At 44.3% G+C, this 24,025-nt stretch overlaps 1 protein-coding gene across 1 annotated transcript in view; it reads left to right on the top strand.

The window, feature by feature from the left end:
- CACNA1D (calcium voltage-gated channel subunit alpha1 D) overlaps positions 1–24,025 on the top strand; it is a 321,680-nt gene that overhangs the window by 156,236 nt on the left and 141,419 nt on the right. Inside the window, exons 4-6 of the mRNA XM_082638784.1 lie at positions 10,159–10,298; positions 19,039–19,181; positions 23,443–23,595. Of these exons, the coding sequence (XP_082494910.1) occupies positions 10,159–10,298; positions 19,039–19,181; positions 23,443–23,595 (436 nt within the window). The remainder of the gene's footprint in view (positions 1–10,158; positions 10,299–19,038; positions 19,182–23,442; positions 23,596–24,025) is intronic.

Below are 24,025 nucleotides of genomic sequence, written 5' to 3'. Positions count from 1 at the left end.
GCGTGTAACACAGACACACCAGTAAAGTGAGCCAGCATCCATGGGTGTGTGTACCCCACAGACCCTGGCTCACGTATTTTACGTGTGTTGCCTCATTCACATTCAACAGCAAACCTGGCCCACTTCTGCCCTTCTTATTCTCACTTTATGAAGAAACAGCAGCAAGGAGGGGTCAAGTCACTTGCTTGAGTCCACACAGCCAGTAAGGGGCAGATCTGGAAGCTGACCCCAGGCTCTTTGTCCTCTGGACAAGGTCAGAGTGCATCTGAACACGTGACTGCAAATGTTCTTAAATGGGGGCAGCACTGCCCACCAGGTGCCAACACTATTACAGTCGGCAGCTCCGCCCCCAAGGTGCATCCTCAGGCTGCTCCGTCCAAGTTGTCTGGATGACCCGCGGCTGAGGTCCTGGTGGAGCTCCATAAAAGCCCAGGCGAGACTTGGCAGCCATGGGACTGGCAAGGAAGTATGCTTCCCCGCCAGGTGGGTGCGGTAAGGCCTCTTCAAACCAGAGGGCATGGTTACTGCTCTTTGTTTTTCCTGTTGACTGTGACCCTCATACATGAATGGAAATAGTAATCCTGCCTTTGCCTGTCTTACTCCGTAGTTTGGAGAATCAGTTGAGATGAGAGATAGGAACATGTTTCTTTTCTTAGATACTGTGTGCAGGTGTGCACATGGTGTGTTTATAGGGGTACCAGTGAGCATCGGGGGCGTGAAATGAGATTACACTTAGAATTCAGATGTCAGGAAATGTAATCATAGACAGGTGTGAAAGCCTCTGTTAATGGAGAAAAGCAATGACTGCTTTCTTGTCAAAAGGAAGATGTTTGGTTTTAAACTTACTCAGTTCCTGCCATTTTGAAATGTTTGCCCATTTCTTTTCAGCCAAGGAAGTGGACACGTGGGAGCATGTGGTTCGTGTCAGGCAAATGAAGCAATACTAAGAAAAGACTTCTTTTATAAAATGATGGGGTTTGGCAGTTTTCACATGACCTGGGCCCATTAGATCCCAGGGAGGCAGTGAGCTACTTTGATCAGCCCCACGTAGGGCACATCATCTCACTGCCGTTTACCTTGACCTGAGCTGTCAGAAGAGGATGTAAAGGCCTGACACAGTTAAGAAAGAAAGACGAGCTCTGTACTTCCACATAGGAGAGGCGAATGGATCTGGGCCTGGGTGTCAGAACTGCTGGTGGGGCTCCCTGACAGTGAGACAAGGTCTCGGCCCAGGCGCTCAGAAATGCAGCATCGGGCTCTGCTTTTTTTCTCCTTTTTTTCGTGGATGATGCCATCTTGGTGTTTATTGAGACTAAGTGCTCATTTCTCTGCTCTGTACGGTGAGAGGGTCTGCAGAGGTAGATGCAATGGATCTTGCCCTCAAGGCAGTGACAATCTACAAATAATACAAGACGACACCCCATAGGTTCACCTGCCCAGCTTAGACCAAGAGCTCTGGAAAGCAGGGCAATGCCTTGCCTCTCTCTGCTTTCTTCCATGGCCTCATACGTAGTTGGTGCTCGAGCATTTGTTGTTATGATTTACTTTCATGATTAACTGCAGGTGATGCAACTTTTAACTCTGGGGTGGCAAACAGTTTTGACTCACATGCCCACTGCAGTCTGGGGGTGATGCCTGATCGGGCACCGTGTGAAGCTGCGTTAGGGTGCAGTCGGAGGAGTGCTGGCTGGAGACGGGCGAGGGGTGTCTGCTGCAGGGGTGCCTGGGGAGCAGAGGAAGTGAAATGCCCCCGTCTTCTCTGGAAGGGTGGAGCAGATCAATAGAAAAAACACGCTTTCAGTGACGGAGAAGAGCAGTGACAGAGACCAGAGGGTCCAATGGGTGTGACATATGCAGGGTGTTATGGGAGCTGACAGACCGGAGCAGAGGGGGTCGTGGAGGAGGAAAGGGAATTGGGTGGAACAGAGGCCCTGTGCCCGGCGGGGTAACATATCAGTTGTTTGTTGGTGCATAGAGCATAGACAGATTGTGTAGAGGTCCTTGGGGATGCCACATGGAGGAATTGAGACGTGATACTGTCCTCCGCTTTTCAAGAAGCTTTCCCAAATGCTCCACACCCAATTAGTTGCTCCATTCCACATCTCCCCACAGGAGATTCCCAGTACTCTGCTTTAGCTTTGATTGTCGTCTGCTCTGTCTAGAAATGTCGATGTATACATCTGCTGTCCTCCACCAGGACATGGACACTGTCTTAGCCGTCTTTTATCTCCATTGCTCAGGACTGCACCTGGTATGGAATAGATACCCAGTGAATATGGTTGAATTAAATTGAAATAGGGTGCCTGAAGTCCAAGCAAGGTGGGGTGGAGGTGGGCAGTGCCTTCGTGGTGAAGCTGGGTGAGGAAGTGTATGGCTGCCAACCATAGAATGTACCCACTACCAAGGGGTCCCAGGATGAGTGGGATGGGAAGCAAGCCAAGTCTGAGGCATCAAGTTTTCAGGAGTGTGTTGAGTCCCAGAAACCAGTTGGAATTGAAGACAGCAATAGAGAATGGATGAGATGGAAGGAGGAAATCTGGAAAACTGAGCCTAGATGAATTCCCAGGGGCAGTGACTTGCAGGGCTTATGGGTCCTGTGCACAGAGAACCATCCCTAAGCCTGTGGGTCAAAGGGAATCATCCAAGGAGTTGAATCTCTTGAGAAGTGAGGAGCTGCTGAAGATTCTCTTAGGTGCTTAACTTTCAGAGAAGCAGAGTGATCCTGTAGGCCCCCGGTATCTAGTTAGGACTTTTGTTTGCAATTGACCAAAAACCAAACCTAAACTGGCTCAGTTTATTGGCTTTTGTAACTGAAAAGCCCAAAAGTGGGGGGAGAATTTTGCCTTCAGGTTCAGCTTGATCCAGGGGCTCATACAGTAGCATCAGAGCTAGGTGCTTTCCTCTGTCTGAGCTTCTCTGTCTTTCTGTTTGGCCCTCTCTCTCCTCATCTTTTGGCTTGGCTTCCCTAGGTGTTGGCTTTTCATCTTTATGTCCCCTTGGTAACTCTAGGCTTATAGCCTCTGAGAGCTAAGTCGAGCCAATGACAGAACTTCTGGCCTAGTGGCTGAGTGAAACCCAGGATTAGCTTTAACTGAACCTGGTTGGTGGGCATTGGGACACATGCCTATCCCTGAACCAGTAACCTGGGTCACATACCGACCCTTGTGGTCCCTGGACTGAAAGTAGGAAAGGAGCAATTCTCAGAGGAAAGTCAGGGTGCTGTTACCCTGTGAGTTTTGCTGGGTGGCAAGAACCATAATGAGCCACCCACTGCCAGCTGCTTGCTTTACCCCTGCAGCCAAGCAGCAGCTGCCTCTGTGCTTCCAGTAAGTGAGGCCACATCCAGCGAGAGTGCCCTGTCAGCTTCCTCTGCCCTCTTCCCATGGACCAGATGCCTTTGAAGTTGGTCTCCATGGAGTGGTCAGCCAGGCCACTTGCTGGCCACCTTCGTTTGTCATCTCGGATACATTCTGGACGGCATCCGGGGCAGTGGCCCTGCTTGGCCTGGGTGGTCATGGGGTCACTGGGATGGCGACAGTCCTATGAGGTTCCTGTCCCATCTCCTGGTCCTCCTACTAGGACTCCACTTCCAGAGCCCGGGAGTGCGGCCTTGCCCCTTCCTGTCCCGGGTGGCCTTTGATGGCGAGTTTCTGATGGTTCACAGGGCTCTTTCCCGCTTCACTTAATCTGATTTTCACCATCACCTGAGTGGGCAAGGGTGAGTATCCTGGTTTTATGGATGAGGAAACTGAGAAGCAGAAGGGGCAAGTGACTTAGCCGAGTGCCACAAGAAATGGACTCACTTGCATGTGCTCTACAATTTGTACTTAGAAACCAAAGGTGAAGAAGAAGGAAGGCATGCTGACTATTCCAGCCAGTCTCTTCATGTGAATGTGTTGTCAGCTACCCATTGGCGGCCTTCTAAGTACATACTTCATTAATACCTGCAGAGGAAAGCATTACCTCTGTTTACATCCCAGCGCTCTGAGCCGAGGCCGCCTGCTGCTCTCCCTCCCGTGATCCCTGGCAGAGTTTACTGGAGGTTGAATCACACATCAGAACCCTGTAAGAGTGGCCACAGCTCCTGAGGGCACCTCCTGGAATGTGTGAGGCAGCAGGTGGGAGGGTCTCTTGGGCAACCTCGGGTGACCTGGTCACCTGACAAGGCAATGGCTGCTCTTGGATCTTGCTGCTCCTGGTTGGCTGTCCTCCCTGGGGTCCCTGGTCCCTCACATGGCTTCCCTCTGAAGCCTGAGTCTGGACATTGCTCATCAGGTCACAGAGAATTGTAATTTCACACTGGAAGACATCATCCATTCAGGCTTCTTGTCTTACAGGTGAGAAACAGAGACCCAGCCTTAGAACCTTACCTCCTCTCACTCCCACCCCCAAGTCCATGGTGTCCCTCAGTCCCTTCATCCTCCCCCTCCCCTCCCACCTGTGCTCCTGCAGCCCTGGACCTCTCATCACCCTTGATTGATTTGCCCTTGTGGGTGCTCCTCCCTCTGACTAGAGGTGGGGAAGCCGTGGGTGCAGAGCAGGAGCTGTGAGGCTCTTCCCAGGTATTTAGTCGTGGGCGTTTTCCTGGGACGGGGCCTGCAGTATTGTTATGGGTGGGATGTCTGTGTGCCGCCCCCCTCCCCTGCCTGTGTTCATGTGTTCAAAGCTCAACCCCAGTGGGATGTTGTATGGAGGTGGGGCCTTTGGGAAGTGTTTTGGGTTAGATTAGGTCTTGAGGGTGGGGCCCTCATGTTGGGATTAGTGCCCTGAGAAGAAGAGGAAGAGATCTCTCTCTCAATGTGTATATTTCCACCAAGGAAAGGCCAGATGAGGACATCATGAGAAGTCAGCCATCTGCAAGCCAGGTAAAAGGCTCTCACCAGACATCAGATCATCTGGCACCTTGATCTTCCCAGCCTCCAGACTGTGAGAAATAAGCCTCTGTTTGTTTCAGCCACCCAGTGTATGGTATTTTGTTATGGAAGCCTGAGCTGACTAAAACAATTATGGAACGTCTTATCAGGAAGGGCTATTGAATAACGTTTGGTCAAAACTTCTCATTTTGCTCATTTATTTCTTCATTTATAAATACCAAGTATCTATTTTTGTGAGACTTGGGAATACAGTGATATATGAAATAGAAATGGTCTCTGATTTTATAAGAAATTATCATTTATTGGGAGAGACAAGTATCAAAGAGGTAGTTTTTTTTTTTTAATTAAAATGTTCCATTGTGAATAGGGCTATGCAGAAATATGGTGAGCTTTGACAGTGGGCCCAAATTTTGTCTGGGAGGTCATCAAAACTTTTGCTGAGAAAGTGTCATTTAAGCTGAGCCTCAAAGGACAAGTAGAACTTAGCCTGATGAAAAGGCGGGAATTGGTGGGGGTCAGGGTGGAGGGAGGCATTCTACAGTGAGGGAACTGGATGTGGACCTGAGTCACTCAGGGGCTGAGCTGGGGCCAGCAGAACACAGATATAGCTCCAAGCCCTGCGTTCTCTCCACAGCCCTGTGCTGGGCTTGTGCTACTGCTGTATCAGGGTTGTGTGCTCACCGAAGAGGGGAGTGGACACACACGGGGGTAGGCACACCAGGTGGGTGAAGCAGCGTGGGCAGAGGCATGGAGAAGGGAAATCATGGACTTGGGAACACAGTGGGAGGGAGCAGCTCGGCCCGTGATTTGGAGTGGACACTCCTGCAGGAGAGAAGCAAGCAAGCCAGAAGGTACAGAAGGGTGGAAGGTGAGGGCATTCACCAGGGGCTCCAGCTGGGATTGAAAGGGAGGGCCTGTGAGACGTTGGGATCAGCTATTTATTGTCTCTACACTCTGACCATTGATTCCAGGTGTGTTATAGGAAGGGTTTTTGGTAACTTAGAAAGATTCCTACCCTGCTTGTTTTGCTTTTTGGTACATATGCTAGAATCCCAAGTTCTCATGTTTTTATAGTCCCCTTTCAGTCTGGCTTTGTTGCTTAATTCCTTCTCTTTTTCTTCTCTACCTCCTATTAGCACCTGTGTGTACTTTATGTGTGCCCTGTATGGTGCTGGATGCTGGGGTTACAAAGACAGTAAGAGACAATCTCTGCCAATGGGGAGCCCGGGACTGCAGGACACAGACGGGTTATGTGTGTGGAGGGGAGACTCTGTACCTTCTACTGCCAGGCTGTACGCCAGGAGACCACTGCAAAGACGGGCCCTGTGGGTGGATGAGCAAAGCAGAGAGGTGAACCTTACATGGCTCATCAAGCCTTGTTGATCTTTTGACAGCAGGCCGGGAGCTCTGTGAGGGTAGGGTTCAGGCTTTCTGAGGAGGACCCAGGTGCTCAGGGATAGATGGGTGGATGATGGATGGATGGATGGATGAATGGATGAATGGATGGATAGATTGATGGTGGATGCATGGATGGATGAATGGATGGATAGGTTGATGGATGGATGGATGTTAGTACCATAGCACTAGTAAAGGGATGCTTAAAAATAGGACAGCTGCCAACCAAGTACAGTTAAAGATCCTGGCATCTCCTATTCCCCGCCAGTTGACAGTTTCTGTTTCTCAAGGCTCTGTGAGGGGTTAACTGGTTTCGAGACTTGGTTTAGAGCCTCTCCTGTTTGGTGAAACTTTACTGTTTAAAGAAGATAAATCAGGTTGCAGAATTTGATTTTAAACCTTTATTTCTCTAGTGACTTGAGTCTCATGGGGGACTTTTCATCCACATAATAGGGTGGTCTCTGGTGAAGAATTGGTGCTTTCTTAAAAGATGGTTTGCTGGCCCTACCCACCCAGGATCCCTTGTTAGTGAGGCGGATCCCTGCTGGTGGCTGGTTGAGTGTGCCTGGCAAATGCAGGGAGACTGGAGTGCAGGAATCAAGTACTCTTTTTGTTTAGCCTGGGGTAGGGCTTTTAAGGTGCAGTCCCTGCCCAGGGGCCACCTCATTTCATGTTCAGTTCTTGAGGGCTCTTGCTCACCTCTTTTCAGCCATCCCATTCCTTCATCCGTTCTGTGGTTTCTTCCATCCCAGCTGCTGACTCCATATCTTTTCTGTGCGACGTCTCACGGCCCTTCAGCCAGTTGCACGTTCCCACCCCACCCTGCAAGGAACCTGACTTTTTTGGCGGCTTCCTTTCAGATCACTGACCCAACATTCTTTTCTCAAATGAACAATCCTCTTGTGAAGTAATTACCTCCCCTTCCCATGATTGTTGTTTTGCAAGATTTCTTTTTTAACACTACATTTGCTTAAATGTGGAGGTGTATTTGTTTTACTGGAGTCCTTTTAAATGGCAGGATTGGGGACCAGGATGACACTGGCTTCTGGGCAGACTGGTCTGTCGTGCTCTCCAGGCTGTGATTGTTCAGCTGGCACCATGGTAGAGTGTCTGTAAGAAAGAATCATGTTACAGCAAGGTTATATTTCTTATAATCAATTCCATCAAGTAATGCACTGAGGATTTTGGAAAGAGAAACCAAAGTCTTCAAAAAGGAGAGAGAGGAGGATGAGAGAAGGGGATAAAAGAACCCTAAACAATTCAGTTGCATGAATGGCCCTTGTATTATTGTGACAAAATTACTTGTAAGTAAACGCTAAAGAGGAAAAACAAGCTGTGTTTGGTAGGTGTACTCTCTGTTCCCTGTCTTGTTTGTCTGCTCTGCAGTATAGCGCTGTGTTGATATAGGGATATAACTGCTATGAATATTGATGGCAGCAAAAGCCTTTTTTTTCCCATCTGGCCCAGTAAATAAAGCAGAAAGGATAAAAAGGGAAGAGGAATTGTAAAATCCGCGTGCTGTTTCCAGCTTATCTTGTTCCCTTACAACTCTAACTCTCAAAAACATGTTGACGATCTACCTTTGGTGGTCAGGGTCTAATCTGAGTACAGTAGATTGGTTTATTCAGGGATTTTTTGCTTCTTGTTAAAGCAACAGGGTGGCTTTTCCTTTTAGCTCTCTAGGTTAGCGTCACTGCCTCATTGAAGCTTTCCTGGATCTCTCCTCTGTAGCTGGTAGCAGTCAGTCTCTATTCCTCACTATCCACAGTGGCCTGAGGGCACCTCTCGTGGGAACCCACCACCCAGGGATGTGGCAGTGAACGGGAAGACGAGCCCTTGCTCTCATAGGCTCCCAAGGACTGCAGAGAGTGAACAGAGGAGTCCTTGGAGGTCTGCGTGTGGCACGAGGGGGCATGCACGCTGCTACTCTGGGAGATTTCAGCTGCTCACCGCAGCCTGGAGGGTGTGGCTGGCTGTGTGGAGGGAGTAGGTCATGGTCCGAGAAGGCCTCGCAGCCTGCTGAGGGGTGCGGGGTGCATGGGATGGGATGAGCCAGGCTGAGAGCAGGACCTGCTGGCAGATCTGGAGGAAGCGTGAGTGTGGAGGTTGGGGATGAGCTAAGCTTTGAAAATTGAAAACACTTTGACTCTGGCTAACTGACCCCACAGAGGAATTTGTTAGACTGCTAGGATGGTGTTCTGAGGATCAAGGGGTGCTCTGGTGGCACATTAGGAATGACAGGGACCTTGGGGGGAAGAACCGATGAACTGGCTTTTCAGTGTGACCAGTGGGGAGTCGATAATGGGGGTAAAGCCTGGGGTACCGCCGGGGTTAGATGGTTTCCCTGCTGGTAAAGAGGAAGGATGCAGGGGCAAGGCTCGGTGAAGTCCCACCGGGGACTGGGACTCGTCTGCGATGGAGGGGTAGCACTCTGGAGGCGGATGGCTAGACCCCAGGGTGGCTTAGGCAAAAAAGTGCTCACATGGAACAAAGCAAGTCCTTGCAGGGGAGAAGTGGTCTAACCCTTTGGCCTTATCAGAGGGCAGAACTGCTTATGAAGGTTCAGAGTGCCCTTTGTCAGTTCCCTCTCCTGGGATGTCCTCTGTGTACCACAACTGAACCCCTACCTCTTGCACCAGACTAAACCTTTCGAAGATAGGACCACAGTGGAGACATTTTTCTTACCTTGGCTCCTGGTGTGGGGCCCATCGCCCAGAAGAGATGCTCACTAAGCATTTCCTGAGCCAAATTTATTCGCCCCCTTGCACCAGGCATCTTAATAAATGAATTCTATGACTTCCATTTTCCTGAGGCATTAGTAACTTCCCTCAGGTCTCACAGAGGAGAATTAATATTAGCAGAGGACTTTATGGCCTGTATGGGACAGTTTTAATTACTTACGAGTTTTCATTTACTTATTATTTCAGTAGCTTTTTGCCAGCAAATGCCTCTTGTAAAATTAATCGCACACATCTCAGCGGTCTATATTTCTATTGAAACCAAAGCTGTATAAAGAAAACCTTTGTAAAAGAGGAAAGAGCCAACATTTTTAGACCTGCTGATGGATGCATTTTCTACAGCTCATGGAATCGCATGAGTTGGAACTGAAAAGGTCCTAAGAGCCCTCTAGCCTGAGGGTGGCATCTCGGAGGTCTGTGGCAGTCAGATGGGAGTGGCTGCTGAGTCTGGAAGAAGAGGATTCAGGGGCTGAGTCCAGACTCCCTGGGAACGTGCGTGGTGACCCATCAGTAGTGTCAGCCGGGAGAGGCGGCACGCCAGTAAGGAGGCTGTAGGCTTGCCGTCCTGAATCCCCTCCCCTTACTGTTCAGGTGAGGAAACTTAGGTCCAAGGGATTGGAGGGACTTGCCGAGGTCACCTTGCTGCTCAGTGACAGAGATGATCCTGACTTAGAAGTCAGATGGAAACCCGAGAGGAAGAGAGGGTCAAAGCAGATGCAATTTGCTTTCTTCCAAAGGACATTCTGTTCAAAGCCCTGTGGGAATCTTTGTTGCATCCTTGTGCTTTTCTGGGCTTGATTTGGCAATCTTGGGAGGAAAACACGCTGCATTTTGCAAATGTGTGCAAATAACAAACGTGCGGTTATGTCCTAGGCAGAGTCACTGCACACACATCAAGGCAGGTTGCAAAGTGCAGTAATATAGCCACTGATGAAAAGTGTTTTACACTTAGTTGCTTATGAGAAATTCAGTGTTAGAATTAAAATGCCTTCTTGCTCCAGGTACAGTGTTAATTGTTCCATTTCTCATAATAAAACTTTGCTTGGAGAAAAATGCTTATACCTCTGAGATACTGATCCAATTAATCCCTGTTTCTTTTCTTCTTTTTCCCCATCCCCCCCTTTTTTAAATTTCTTTGTTTCTCTTCACAGGAAAAAGTAGAATATGCCTTCCTGATTATTTTTACAGTCGAAACATTTTTGAAGATTATAGCGTATGGATTATTGCTACATCCTAATGCTTATGTTAGAAATGGATGGAATTTACTGGATTTTGTTATAGTAATAGTAGGGTAAGTCCCTTTTATTTGAGGAATTTTTTTTTTTTTTTTTGGAAAATGGGAGGTGGGGAGTAACAGAAAACAGTATTTTAAAGGAACGGGGTTGTTCCTTCGTGCCAGTGATTGCTGCCAGAACCTGTCAGGAGTTCTTTGAAGCCTGCTGCTGCTGCTGTTGGTCTCTGGGCAGAAACCAATTTGAAATTCTCCTGTTGTTACTCCCTCTTTCAGTAACGTGTTAAGGAAGGAAGTTTAAGCTCAGCTTGTGATGTGAGAGGGTTCATCTTACAGGGCCTTGGGCCTCCACAAGTAGGCCAGCCCTGCTGGTGCTTTGAGTCCGACGTGTACAGCTCTTATGCTTAACACCCCATTAAGTTAAAAAACCAAAATAAAACAGTAAAAAAGTAATAAATCCTTCATAGCAGTGAGGTACTCTGCTATTTAACATCCCTTGAGGAAAGCTATTAATTTTTTCTGCTGAGTTGGGAGAAAAGATGTGGCAGCTACTATCCCATTTCACATAACAAAACAAGTGTTTGAAAAATATCAGATATCCGACATGAAATGAAATAAACCAGAAAATGCAAAGAATCAAGGCTTCTCCCTGAATCCTGCCACAGGAAGAAGACACCAACAGTTTCAGTTAAAGGAGAATGTTAAAATAAAAAACAGTGGCCTGTGTTATTCTGGCCCTTCAACACCTGGAAATGTTTCCAGCAAGAGAAAATGAATCAATGTCAGAGGAATGCTGGGTCTTTGGACCAAATACCCACATAGGAAAATAAGATCTATTCCTTCGCTGAGTCTTAGTTGCCTAGCTGTAAAATGGGTTGCTCCTAAAATTATATTTTCTCCTATAGAGAGAGAATGTTAAATGGCCTTTCTGTTTTTATCTCCATGACTTCATTCAAATGCCTTCTGCAGTTGAGCAAGGTGATTTTTCTTTTGGATTATTCTTTATCATGAATCCCTTAGCTTTTCATGGGAGACTAATACTGCTGGATATTGGGAGAGTGGGATAAATTTTGAGCCTGTTCTTTCAAACCTAGGAAGTTAAAGTGGGATCCAGAGTGGTAGCCCAAAAGGATGATTAGACTTATGAAGAAAAATGTTAACTTTTTGCAAAAACCACCCTAGTACATTGGACTCTAAGGTATTGTGGCAAAGGTAGTGCAGCATGAACTAAAATGAAGATATGTATCATGCCTTCCTGTATTTGATGAACTTTAACAAGGAGTGGCAAGCAGGAGCCTTACAGGTCTCTTGGTTCTGGAATAATCTTGCTGTGACTCTCCTGACTCTGGACTTCGTGTTCAGCTAGATTATGGAGCTGCTTAGCTCCATTTCTTTTGTCCCTACCCTACAATCAACTGTCTGGAGGCATTTTTCAGATTATCATACAGCACAAAGACAGGGAACCAAGAAGAGTGTGGTAGTCTCATTGAGTTGAAGAGACAGAGACAAGAGTTCAGGGAGGCTGAGGTGGCTGAAATTTGAGAGGCATGATATGGGAGCAGCGAGGGAGATATTGAGAGAAAGAGGTCTGTAAGTATGCCTTGGGGTCCTCTTGAGTTTCGGCTAAAGACTAAGCTACCCTACATGGGATGATAGTCCATAAGGTCAGGCAAAGATTATGACGAGGGAAAAAAGAAAATCTGGGGGGGCTATAGCTGACTAATAACTAGGACTCACATAGGTCTGGGAGTTGTTCAAGTTATGACCAACCAGAGTGGAAAGACCTCGTTGAACACCCTGGACTGTCAGTAGAGACCCCAGAAGGGCCATTAGTAGTACAGGCTAACTAACTCTAGAGCAGGGTTTGGCAAACTGTGGTCAGTGGGCCAAATTCAGCCTGCTACCAATTTTTGTAAAGTTTTATTGTAACACAGTCACAAGCATTTGTTTACATAGTTGAGTTGTGTGGTTTAGGTCCACAAAGCCTAAAATATTTACTGTCTGGCCCCTTACAAAACAATTTTGCCAACTCTTGTTCTAGAGTAAAAACCATCTGAAACCCTTAATAATAATATTTGAAAAGAAGCCTGAAAAGGAGCAAACTGACATGCAAGTAACTTAAGTGCCTGCCAAAGCAAAACTCAACACTCTTTAAAGGAAGACACAAAATCCAGATAATTAAAGTGTTCAGCATCCAGTCAGATATTACTAGACATGTGAAGAATTGTGACCCATAATCAGCAGTAAACTCCATCAATAGAAACAGGCCTAGAAATGACAGACATGGTGGGATTAGTGGAGAATTCCTTTACAGGACTTTTAAAACTGCTATTATAAATATGTTTATGGACCTAAAAGGAATATATGACTACAGTGAGAAAAGATGGGACAACGTAAAAAAAGAACCAAATGGAACTTTGAGAGCTGGCAAACATATCTGAAATGAAAAATTCCCTGGATTGGCCTAACAGCAGATTAGTCTCAATAGAAGAAAATAATCAAGGAATTTGAAGATATAGGAGTAACACAAAGAATAATGATGGAAAATAAATAAATACCACCTTGGTGACCTGTGGGGCAATATCAAGTAATCTAACATACATATATTTTGAGTCTCAGAAGATAGGAGATAGAAGGGAGACAGAAAAAAATATTTGAAGAAATAGTCCAAATTTTCTAAATGTGATGAAAAATATAAACTCACAAATCCAAGAAGCTCAACAAAGCCCAAGCAAAGTAAACGTGAAGAAAGCTACATCAAGGCACATCATGATCATAAATTGCTCAAAAGCAAAGATAAAGAGAGAATCTTAAAAGTAGAGAAAAAGCCATGCAACTATGCAAGCAACTGTGCAAGTCAGAAGACAATCGACATTTTTAAAGTGCTAGGGGAAGATGTCCAGGTAGAACTCTTATTCAATGAAGATATCTTTAAAAATTGAAGGAAGAAAGAAAATTTGCAAACAAACCACAGCTGAGAATTCATCAGGAGACCTGCACCTTAACAAATGTTAAAGGAATTTCTTCACACTGAAGGAAAATGACAACAGATAGAAGTATGGATCTATACAAAAGAAATGAAGAATGCCAGAAAGGATGAGTGCATGTGTAAATATAAAAACACTTTTCTCATTTAAAAATCTTTTAAAAGTAATTGATTATTTAAAGCAAAAATAACAACAGTGTATTGGGGGGGGGTTATAACATCTATAAAAGTAAAATATATGACAACAGTAGCACAAAGGACAGAAGCAAGGAAATAGCCACATACCATAGGAAGGTGCTTTGCAGTCGGCAGAGGTATTTGAAGGTAGACCATGAGAAGTTATATTGTAAACCCTAGAGCACAGGTCAACAAACTTCAGCCCATAGAACAAGAACGGTTTATTGCCTCCCCTGCCCCCCAACACGGACAAAGTATTTTACTGTCTGCTTTAGCAGATTTAGTTTTTTTGGAAGACAGGCACACTCACTAATGTTTATGGCTATTTGGTGTTAGGATGGAAAAGTTGACTACTTGTGACAGAGACCCTATGGCCTATAATTCCTAAAATAGTTACTATCTGACACTCTACAGAAAACTTTTGCTGACACTTGATCTAGAGGAGACACTAGAAAAATAAAGTGGTATAGTTAATAAGTCTGTTGGAGATTAAATGGAATTTTTTTAAATCTCAATTTTTTAAAAAAGCAGGGAAGACAGGAACAATGGACAGGGCAAATAGAAAACAAATAGCAAGATGGTAAATTTAAACTCACCCTTATTTAAAATCCACCCTTACTTAAAATCCAGAGGTTATCAGATTTTATATGTGTATAAAAACAATACTCTATAGTGTCTGTAAGAAACCTAATTTATAAAGACATAAATAATTTGAAAGTAAAAGGACAGAAAAATATATACCATGCAAAACTAATCAAAAGAAAGCTATATTAATAACCAACAAAGTAGACTTCAGAACAGGGAATATTATCAAGGATAAAGAAAGACACTTTATGATGATAAAGGTGTCATTTCACGAAGATGATGTAATAATCCTAAGTGTGTATATATACACACACGTGTGTGTGTGTGTGCCTGCATGTATGCATACATACATACAATAGCAGATCTTCAAAATATACGAAGCAGAACCTGATAGAACTGAAAGGGGGAATAGACAAATCTTCAGTTGTTGTACATCTTAATACCCCTCTCTTGAGGAGTGTTGATAGAACATCTAGTCAGAAAATCACTAAGGATATAGGGAGATTTGAACAGTTCCATCAACCAGTTTGACTTAATTGACTTTTTTAGAACACTGTACCCAACAAGAGCATAATACATTCTTTTCTCATGCATATGGAACATTCAGCAAGAAAGACATATTCTGGGCCATAAAACAAGTCTCAGTGAATTTAAGAAGATTAAAATAATATGAAATTATATGTTTTGAATGAATTTAGCAATGTTTCTGGATAAAAGGTCAGTATAAAAAAGCATGTGAATTTCTATATACTAGTCATGAACAATTTGAAAATAAAACGTTAATGACATTATTATTTACTATGGCATCAAAAACCATGAACTATTTAGGGATAAATAGTGACTGAAAATGACTAAACCTGCTGAGAGAAATTAAAGAAGACTTAAATACATGGAATGATGTACCATGTTCATGGACTGGAAGACTCAGTATTGTTGGAATATCATTTCTTCCCAAATTGAGGTATAGATTGAATCCTAATCTAAATCCCATTAAGACTGTTGTAGAGATGGACAGATTTATTCAAAAATTTATATAGAAATTGGGCTCTAGACTAGCCAAAGAAATCTGTAAGAACAAATCTGGAACCTGATTTTAAGACTTCCTGTAAAGCTACAGTAGTCAGGACAGTGTGATATTAGAGTAAGGAATAGACATAAAGATCAATGGGACAGAATAGGGAGTCTAGAAATAAACCCATATGGATGTGATCAATTATTTTTAGACAGAGGTGCCTTGATGACTCAATGGGTTGAGGAAACAGTTTTCAACAAATAGCACTGGAACAACTATTTATCCATATGAAAAAGAAGGCTCTCCATTCTTACCTCATACCGTATACAAATATTACCTTAAAATGAATCATAGCCCTATATTTAAAAGCTAAAACTATAACATTTCTAGGAGAAAATCTTTATGACTTTGGGGTAGGCAAAGATTTCTTAGGACCCAAAAAGCACTTGACATAAAAGAAATAATTGAAATTTTGAGCCTTATCAAAATTTAAAACTTTTCTTCAAAGGAGACACTGTGAAGAAAATGAAAAGATAAGGCACAGATTGGGAAATCATATTCCCAATACATATATTTGTATTCCCAATACATACCAAGGACTTGTATGCAGAATTTATAAAGAACTCTTATAACTCAAAGATAAGGAGATGACCCAGAACATAAATGGGAAAAAATTTGAATAGGTCTTCCCAAAGGAAGATATGTAAATGGTCAACAAGCACCTGAAAAGATGTTCAATGCCATTGGTAATTAGAGAAGTGCCAGTTAAAACAACAATGACATAGCACTACATACCCACTAGTATTAGTAAAAAGACTGACGATACCAGATTTTAACCAAAATATGGAGCAACTGGAACTCTTACACACTGCTTATAGAAATGGAAAATGATACTATCACTTTGGAAAAGTTTGCCAGTTTCTTACAATGTTAACCATACACTAACCACACGACCATATTACCAGGACTATCCTGGGTACTTACCCAAAATAAATGAGAATACATGTTCACAAAGAGACTTCATTCATAATAGAGAAAAACTGGTAACAACCCAAGTATTCCTCAACAGGTGAATGGATAAACTCATTGTGGTATGTTCATACAGTGGGATATCAGTCAACAATAAAAAGAAATGAACTGCTGATAGATGTAACAGCTTGGATGAATCTCAAAACCATAGAGAACAAAAAAAGATAAACAAAAAGGAGAACATGTTGTATGACTCCATTTATGTAAGATTCTAGAAAAGGAAAAAACAACCTAAAGTGATAAACCAGATAAAGTCAGTGGATACCTGAGGCTGAGCTGAGGATGACTGTAGGAGGCATGAGAGCACTGTTTGAGATATTGGGAAGGCTCTCTGTCTTGGTTGTGGTGTTTGTTACTGGGGCTTAGGCAGTCATCAAAACTCATCTCATTGTACACCTTAAATGGGTGTATTTTATTATATATAAATTATGCTGCAATAAAGTTGGTTTTAAAAGTAAAAAATCATCTAGGAAACTAAAGTCGAACTGGACTTGGTCTTTTTTTCTCATTAAGTATGAAAAACTTTAGAACATCAGATTACCCTTTATCTAAAATATGTACTAAATTGTAGTCAAAGAGCAGAAGAAAAGTTCAAAAAGAAAAATGAAATTATTTTGTCTTCCCTTGAATCAAACTCCTGCTCACTGAAGTTGCCAACTGCCAACTCTTATCTTCATCCAATGGATTTTCCGTTCCAAGTCAACCATGACCTATTGCTTTTGTCAAGATTCCCAATAACAGAGATGTCAAGAAAGTAATTGATATTTCTAAAATGTTAACTGTTAATAATGTGACCACAGGAAGGTTCAGCGTGCCTACCGGCGCAGATATAATTCTCTTATAGAAGAGTTTGATCTGAGTCAACTTTTATCCCACTCCTCTAAATTTCTCAACATACATGTATTTCAAGCATTCAAGCTCATCACTTAAGCTTTTGTGAACATGGGGGGCTCATTCTGGTGCTTCTAATTTGTGTCAGTTTGGGTAGCTCCTTGCCTTCCTGTCTTGGGGTAAACTTTTAATAACAGTCTAGGATCAAATACTTTCTCCTCTTGTCCTCATCTCTTCAGGCACATGGTACTTATTTTGTTTGGGTGGGGGCAGTGAAAGGAGTAGAATCACAGAACATTAGAATGGGAAGGGCAGGGCTCTGGATCATTTAATCAGTTTTCAGAGTAGGAAACTTAGGCCCAGAGAAGGGGAGGGACTTTCCTAATGCCTCCTAGCTCAGGAATGGAAGCATGCCCTGACCCCTTGAGCCCTCCAGCTGTCTGGAAACAGCAGCCGGCTTCCCTCTCTGAGTCAGGCTCCTCTGTGATGGGAGAGACATTGTTCACCTGTTTTCAAGGGCATCACCGAAGAACAGGGGATAAAAGGGCCATAAAGTGTACATTGCAAAGGTACACTGATACTTGAAAGCAATCTTAAGTTACCACCTGCATAAATTATTTTCCTAACCCTTTGGGATGAAAATTCCTGTGGCTGCTGCATTTCAGAAGAGTTTGAGGTTTTCTTTCTTCCTTTTGCTTTGTTTTTATGACACTGTGAACTTGTTTTGGAGGGGAGACGTTTAACTTTATTTAGCCTTGCTGCAGGGGTTTATAGTAATTACAAAACTATGCTAATGAGAGAGACCTATCATAAATCTGATATATTTCCCCAGTCATAACCAGAAAGAGCCCACCTTCTGTAGCTTTGAAAAGGTAAAGACCTGACTTATTCCCTCCCTGTTCCCCACCCCCGCCAGGTTCATTGCTAATTGCGGTACTGTTATTAAAACAAATGACCGGTCTTTAAACACCCCAGAATGACGTGACTGTGCCCCATCAGGACTGTAATCAGACCACCCTGTGTTTTATGGACTTAGTGTCTTGGCCATCCAGAGGCACGCCAGTGGGTGCAGAGTTTCTGCTTTAGCTGCTAATTAAACTTTGGAAACCTTTTCTTTGTTGCTGGGCCAATCATTTCCACAATCTGATTGGCCAGAGTTGATTCTATTTGAAATGGGCAAATTTCTATTTATTCTGAAAAACAAGCAACAAGTCCAAAGAACAAATGTTATTTGAAAGAGCAAAAGTAACTGTCAAATGAGCGGATTGCCTGAAAATAGCTTTATCCGAAAAGCCTTCTGAGAGTAGGGAAAAATTTGTCGTGGCTGCCAGATACAATATTATTCACATTTCAAAAGAGAAAATGACGATATTAATACCTTCTCTTAGGTTTCTGCTTTTGGCCTTTGCACAGCTCCTTAGCATCTGTGATTTACATCATTCCCTGAACAGCCCTTTGGAGGTGGAGCTGGGGGTGTGTATGTGTCAGTGACTGTATTGGAAGTGGCATAACATATCGTTTAAGATTTGGGACTTTGGAGTCATTCATTCATTCATTGTTTATTCATCAGATATTTTTTGAGTGCCTCCTGTGTGTCAGGAACTGTTCTAGGCACTAGGCTGGAACAGACTAAATGAACAAATGAACACACAGACTACAGTTCCCTGCCCTTACGGAATCTAAGGGCGTCGAACATACCTGGATTCAGGTTTTAGTTCTGCCACTCGTTTGTGGCCTTGGGCAAGTTACTTGTTCTCGCCAAGTTTGTTTTTTCATGTGTAAAATGATGTTCATGATAACTCCCACTGCCTAACATTTTTGAGGATTAAGGAGATAATTTGAAGTGTTTAGCACATGGTGAGTGCTCATAAATGGCAGCTGCTGGGGCAATTCCACTGTCATCATTGGAAGAGGGGATTCACCAGGGATCCAGGGCGCTGACATGCTAGAATGCTCCATTGGCAAGAAAACAGGTGAGATCAGTCCCCATCCCTAGTCCTTCTAGATGTAGGGGTCACGGCCAGGAGTCACAGCCTGGTTCCTACCTCTGCTTTGCCTTCCCTTTACTTAAGCAGCAGCCTTACAGAATTGGCCCTTGTTCAGAAATAACTACTCTCACCATCCTGTTTTGCTTCCCTGGGTGACAGACTCTAACATTTCTTCCTCTCTTCTTCTTTCAGATTGTTTAGTGTAATTCTGGAACAATTAACCAAAGAAACAGAAGGCGGTAACCACTCCAGTGGCAAATCGGGAGGCTTTGATGTCAAAGCCCTCCGCGCCTTTCGAGTGTTACGACCACTTCGACTAGTATCAGGAGTGCCCAGTAAGCACGTTTCGTTTCCTAAAGCCAGAAGTTTGCTGATATTTTTTCCTTCTGGGTAGGTCTTGGGATTATGAAACAGGGTGCGATGAGGTGAGTTGCTGTGCACCAGCCAAGGGCTCAGCAGGTGACCATGGAGGCCTTGGCCATTTACAAAGCACTTTTGCTTGTATTGTCACTTTGGGTCCCCGTGACAGCCCCGACCTGGGGTGGAGGGGGGTGGAGGGGGGCAGTAGTGATGGTTGTCTTCCTGATTTTATATAAGAGAGAATCTTCTCTCGTGCAGAGACCAAGTGGGTGGTGGCAGGAGACCTTGAGTTCAGGCCTCCTGATTGCAGTCTGGTCTTCGTCCTCTGACATGTGCTGCCATCAACTCCTCCCACTCTCAGGCCTGTCCCTTTGAACGTGGTGGGTTATGGGGATGAGGGTGTTGGAGGCCTCAACTGACTGCCTTTTTTCAAAGTGAGAGCAGCAGGGGGCTGGAATCCTGAAAGTCTATTAAACTCTCCCACAGAGGGACTGTGCCCATCTCACTCAGGGGTGAAGAGGTGAATGCTTCTGTGTCCTCCCTGTATGTAGGGCACAGTAGCACCTGCCTGAAGGTGGTTGTGAGGTCTGAATGCAGTAATGCAGGGAGAGCCTTCAGCGCAAGGTCTGGAGCACAGAGAGGGCCCTCAGTGTGAGAGATGCTGTATCACCCACTAGCCTACTCTATACCTGTCCGTGCCAGGCCCTAGTTTGCTTCTTGCTCCAGATCTCCAGGCCAGGTTCAGTGCCACCTGAGTTGGAACAGATGCCCCGTCTGTGCCCTGGCCAGGAACTTCCATAAGGAGCATGGCATATGCTTCCCTGGGCTCTACTCATGATAGGACATCCCTACTGGGAACTTGAGAGGGTGGAAGTTTTAGTGCCTCTCCAAGGACTGTGGCTGTGAGTTGGCTGCCTGCTTCCAGCTGCAGGACAGATATGGGATTGCAGGCTGTGCCTTTTTTTCACAGCTCATAAAGCCATCAAAAGAGCACAGATCATGTTTTTGCCTCTCCAGAAGTTCTTCATGAAATTTTATTAAACCTGTTGGCACTCAGAACGCACCAAAAAATCTCTGGGAAAAAAATTCAAATTTAACATTTTAAAATGTAGGAAGTGGTGTTTTATGTGTACTTGTTTTTCCATATTGTTCCTTTATTTTCATTGAAAAAGATCAGCACAAGTCAAAACCACAGAACCGTCTGGAAGCAATTGAGAAAAATAGAAATACCTTGGAAATGACTGGCCCTATTACATGTAACATGATTAAATGAGAAGTTCAGTGAGCAAACATGAGGTTTCAGATTCACTTGTTACAGCTTAATCTAATTTCAAAGTAACCACGGCAACTTTTTTCCCCCAAGGAGCAAATGACAGGCCAGCCTGCCTGCAGTATGTGCTGTGAGCAGACATGCGGGTGCAGTGGCTTTGTGGATCTGAGTCATATGTGAGGACTTTCTCAGGTCATGTTCATTAACTGCCCTGGAGCATCCAAGTCTCTCATCAGAGCCAGCTGGGCTTTGGGGAGATGGGTCAGGGGCTGTGGGTCATGCTCTTTCCCATGCAGTTGGCAGCTGTGGACTAGTGATTTCTTATATTCTTGAAGTTGTTAAAAATGCCTGGGAAGGTGTGACTGTTTATACTTATCTGGGAGTTGTCTAATCCCTTCTAAAGAGAACTCAGACTGTCCTACAAGACATGATTTTGTGTGTGTATGTGAATATACGTTCATTCATTGGAAAGTAAACATGTGTTTCAGATAGAGTCCTTCAGATGTTTGTGAAGCTCTTAACTAGCTCCACACAGGTAACTGATAAATATGTATCAGAATCCTAGACCATCAAATGGGAAAGAACCCTCAAGGTCATCTGGTCCACGATCACCATCTTTTAGATGAGGAAGGTCATCGTAACTTTGGGCAGCTTCTCATGGCTAGTGGGTGGCCAAACAGGACCAGATCGGTGGCCTCCTAGTTCCTGGCCCAGTGTTCTTTCTGCTCCATTTCACTGCCTCCTTGGTTAGAGTCCTGTGAGATCTGTTGTACACATTGGTTATATACAAAGGAGCCTAATGTCATGAAAGTGTACACGTTCACAATAAGATACAATGTCATTATTTCATAAATTTGGCCAATCTGAAATATAATAGTTACAATAAACATAGACACACTTATGAAACATAGGGCTCACTGCCATACAGCTGAGAAGAGCTGACTGCTGGATGATGATTTTGGATGGCCCATCCATGTCTTAAAAAAAGAAACACAAACAAACCCAAATGAAAAAACAAACAAAAAACCCCTTGCCCAAGTAGATTAGAGCATATGTTTCTTTTCCCCTCCATCTATTCCTTATAGAAGACAGAAACATTAAAAGTCATCCTATTGATCATTTTTTCTCTAGAAGAAACCATTTGAACATTTAAGTATCCGAAGACAGTATGTAGGAGTTTTGTCTTAATGAAAGTCTGGAAAGAGGCCCTTTGCGAGTCTGAAACCCTCTTATCGCCCTTCCCTCCCCATCCCATCCCCCATCTCTTCCCATGTGCTTCTTATCAAGGTGAACTTTTGCTGTTATCGCTGATAAGTATTTTTGCTTGGTGTGTTCTGACTTCTAACGTATTTAATTCTAGCATCTCAGCCTCTTCTGTTCTTTCATTGTTTGAATATGTATTGGGAAAGTGAGAAGATACTAGAAAAGGGCAGTTTGGAGGAGGGAGAGACAGCAGGGAGAGGAAGGGGAAGAGAAAGAAAAAAGGGGGAAAAGAGTGAGCTAGTCGAGTGGAAGCTGAGGTAGGTCGTGGTGGTGGGAGGAGCGCAGGGCACATGCAGGGGCGTCAGGTGGCCTGGATCTAGTCTGGCTCTGGTTCCTGCCGACCGCTCTCCCTGCGGCTCCTGCTTCCCTCCACCCCGTCCAGAGTGTTGCCCCGCTGTCCCTGCTCCCATGGTCTTTTCTCTTCCTGTACCATGGCTCTCAGTGTTGCTCCGTGGGTAGCTCCCAGGTTTCCACGTCCCTCCCTCATCTCTCAGGTCCACGTTTCAGCCTCAGGGCACTGCCCCCTTCATGTTAAGTGATCAGACTCACCAGGTGGACAGTCGCTCTTACCCTCTCCTTCCCGGGCCCCTCGTCTCCCTCTGCCACTCCAGGGGAGCCTCCTTTGACAGGCTTGTCTTCGTTCAGGCACTAGGATTAGCCTCTTGACCTTGCCCTGCCTCCCTGGGCACCTTCCTCTAACTCAGACCCACTTGCTGAGTTCTGGTCTCATCCAGCTCCTCACCCTGTCCTCCCTGGAGAGCCCAGCTCCCTCCAGCTGCCTCTCTGCCTGTCTTGCCTATTGCTGCCCCACTTGCCTTTCTAAAAAGGCTGCCTTTTGAGTTTTCCTGGGTCTCTCCCATGTATACATGTTATTAAACTTCTGTTTGATTTTCTTCTGTTTAAAATAAATAAAGAGGCTGCCTTTTACCGATGGACTAAACTCTGGCCCTGTGATCTGAATTCAAAACCCAGATCTACCCAGCTGCAGTCTGCTTGTCTTTATTGTTACCCTTTTCCACTTCATGACCGCCAACCGAGACTCGCCACCCCCAGCCCACGTGGCGCTAGCTCCCTTCCGTGCTTTTGGTACTTTCTTCCGCTGCCTAGAGTAACCTCTCTCCTCTTGCCTGTGGAAATCCATCCTCCTCATGCTTCAGGCCCTCCTGAGAGGGAGGCTACTGCCCAGGCCTCTTTCTTCTCCCCCACTCAGAAGCAATGTCTTTCATCCCTCTTTAATTTTAACTGTGTGATATTACTTATTCAGCATCTGTGTGCTACCTTAGAGTAATTTGTGTTTAATTCTTATGTCCCCTTCTGCAGCGTAACCTCTTTGAGAGAAGGACATCATTTAGTACATCTTCATATCCCCCAAAGCACTAAACCTTATGTTTGCTGCACGGTAGATGTTCAGGGAATTTTGTTGAATGGAGGAACAAATGCATAAATGAATGACTTTCATATCTGGCAGTGCCCTCTCTAGGCCTTAGTTTTTCCATCTTTCAAGTTGAGGGAGTTGGATTAGATGGTCTTTAAGGTTCCTCTTTGACTTACCTCACATCCAGGTTTAACGTTAATTAAAAGCTATGAAATACCTCTGAGTTTTATTACTGCGTGTCCTATACAGAGCAAGCATCATTAGGAATCATATCTGTGCATCACTGCAATATCTTCCTGGCTCACAAACTTATTTTTCTCTTTCCTAGGTTTACAAGTTGTCCTGAACTCCATCATAAAAGCCATGGTTCCCCTCCTTCACATAGCCCTTTTGGTGTTATTTGTAATCATAATCTATGCTATTATAGGATTGGAACTTTTTATTGGAAAAATGCACAAAACATGTTTTTTTGCTGACTCAGGTGAGTAATAAAAAATGGCAGCTAACCTAACTATTTAAAAATTTGGCTTTCCCGAAAACAACTTTTGTGGTTTGGGGAAAATCTAAAACAAAATGAGAGAGAGAGAGATGGGGAAAAAAAAAAAAGATAGCCAAATACACTGGTGAATCTAAGACAGTTCTTAGTGTGAATTATATTCAGAACAAATGAGAATTTAGTTCCCTTTTCTATCTCGATTTCCTATGTAATGTGCTCTGGTAAACAAGATGGGGGGGACCCCCTGAAACTGGACCGTGAGGTGAATCAATAGTGTTGCTCTGTATAGGCTGAGGAAAGGTGCTGTTAGAGTGGGGACAGAGGAGAGAGGGGTGGATTCTGAGTAGAGGAAATGGCAAATTCCATGGAGGAGGGAAAGTTTGAAGTGAACCTTGAAGGACAATAGGAATCCAAG

This window comes from Mesoplodon mirus (assembly GCF_964341445.2).
Source record: "Mesoplodon mirus genome assembly, chromosome: 12".
Taxonomy (NCBI): domain Eukaryota; kingdom Metazoa; phylum Chordata; class Mammalia; order Artiodactyla; family Ziphiidae; genus Mesoplodon; species Mesoplodon mirus.
This window is presented reverse-complemented; position numbering and strand designations above follow the sequence as displayed.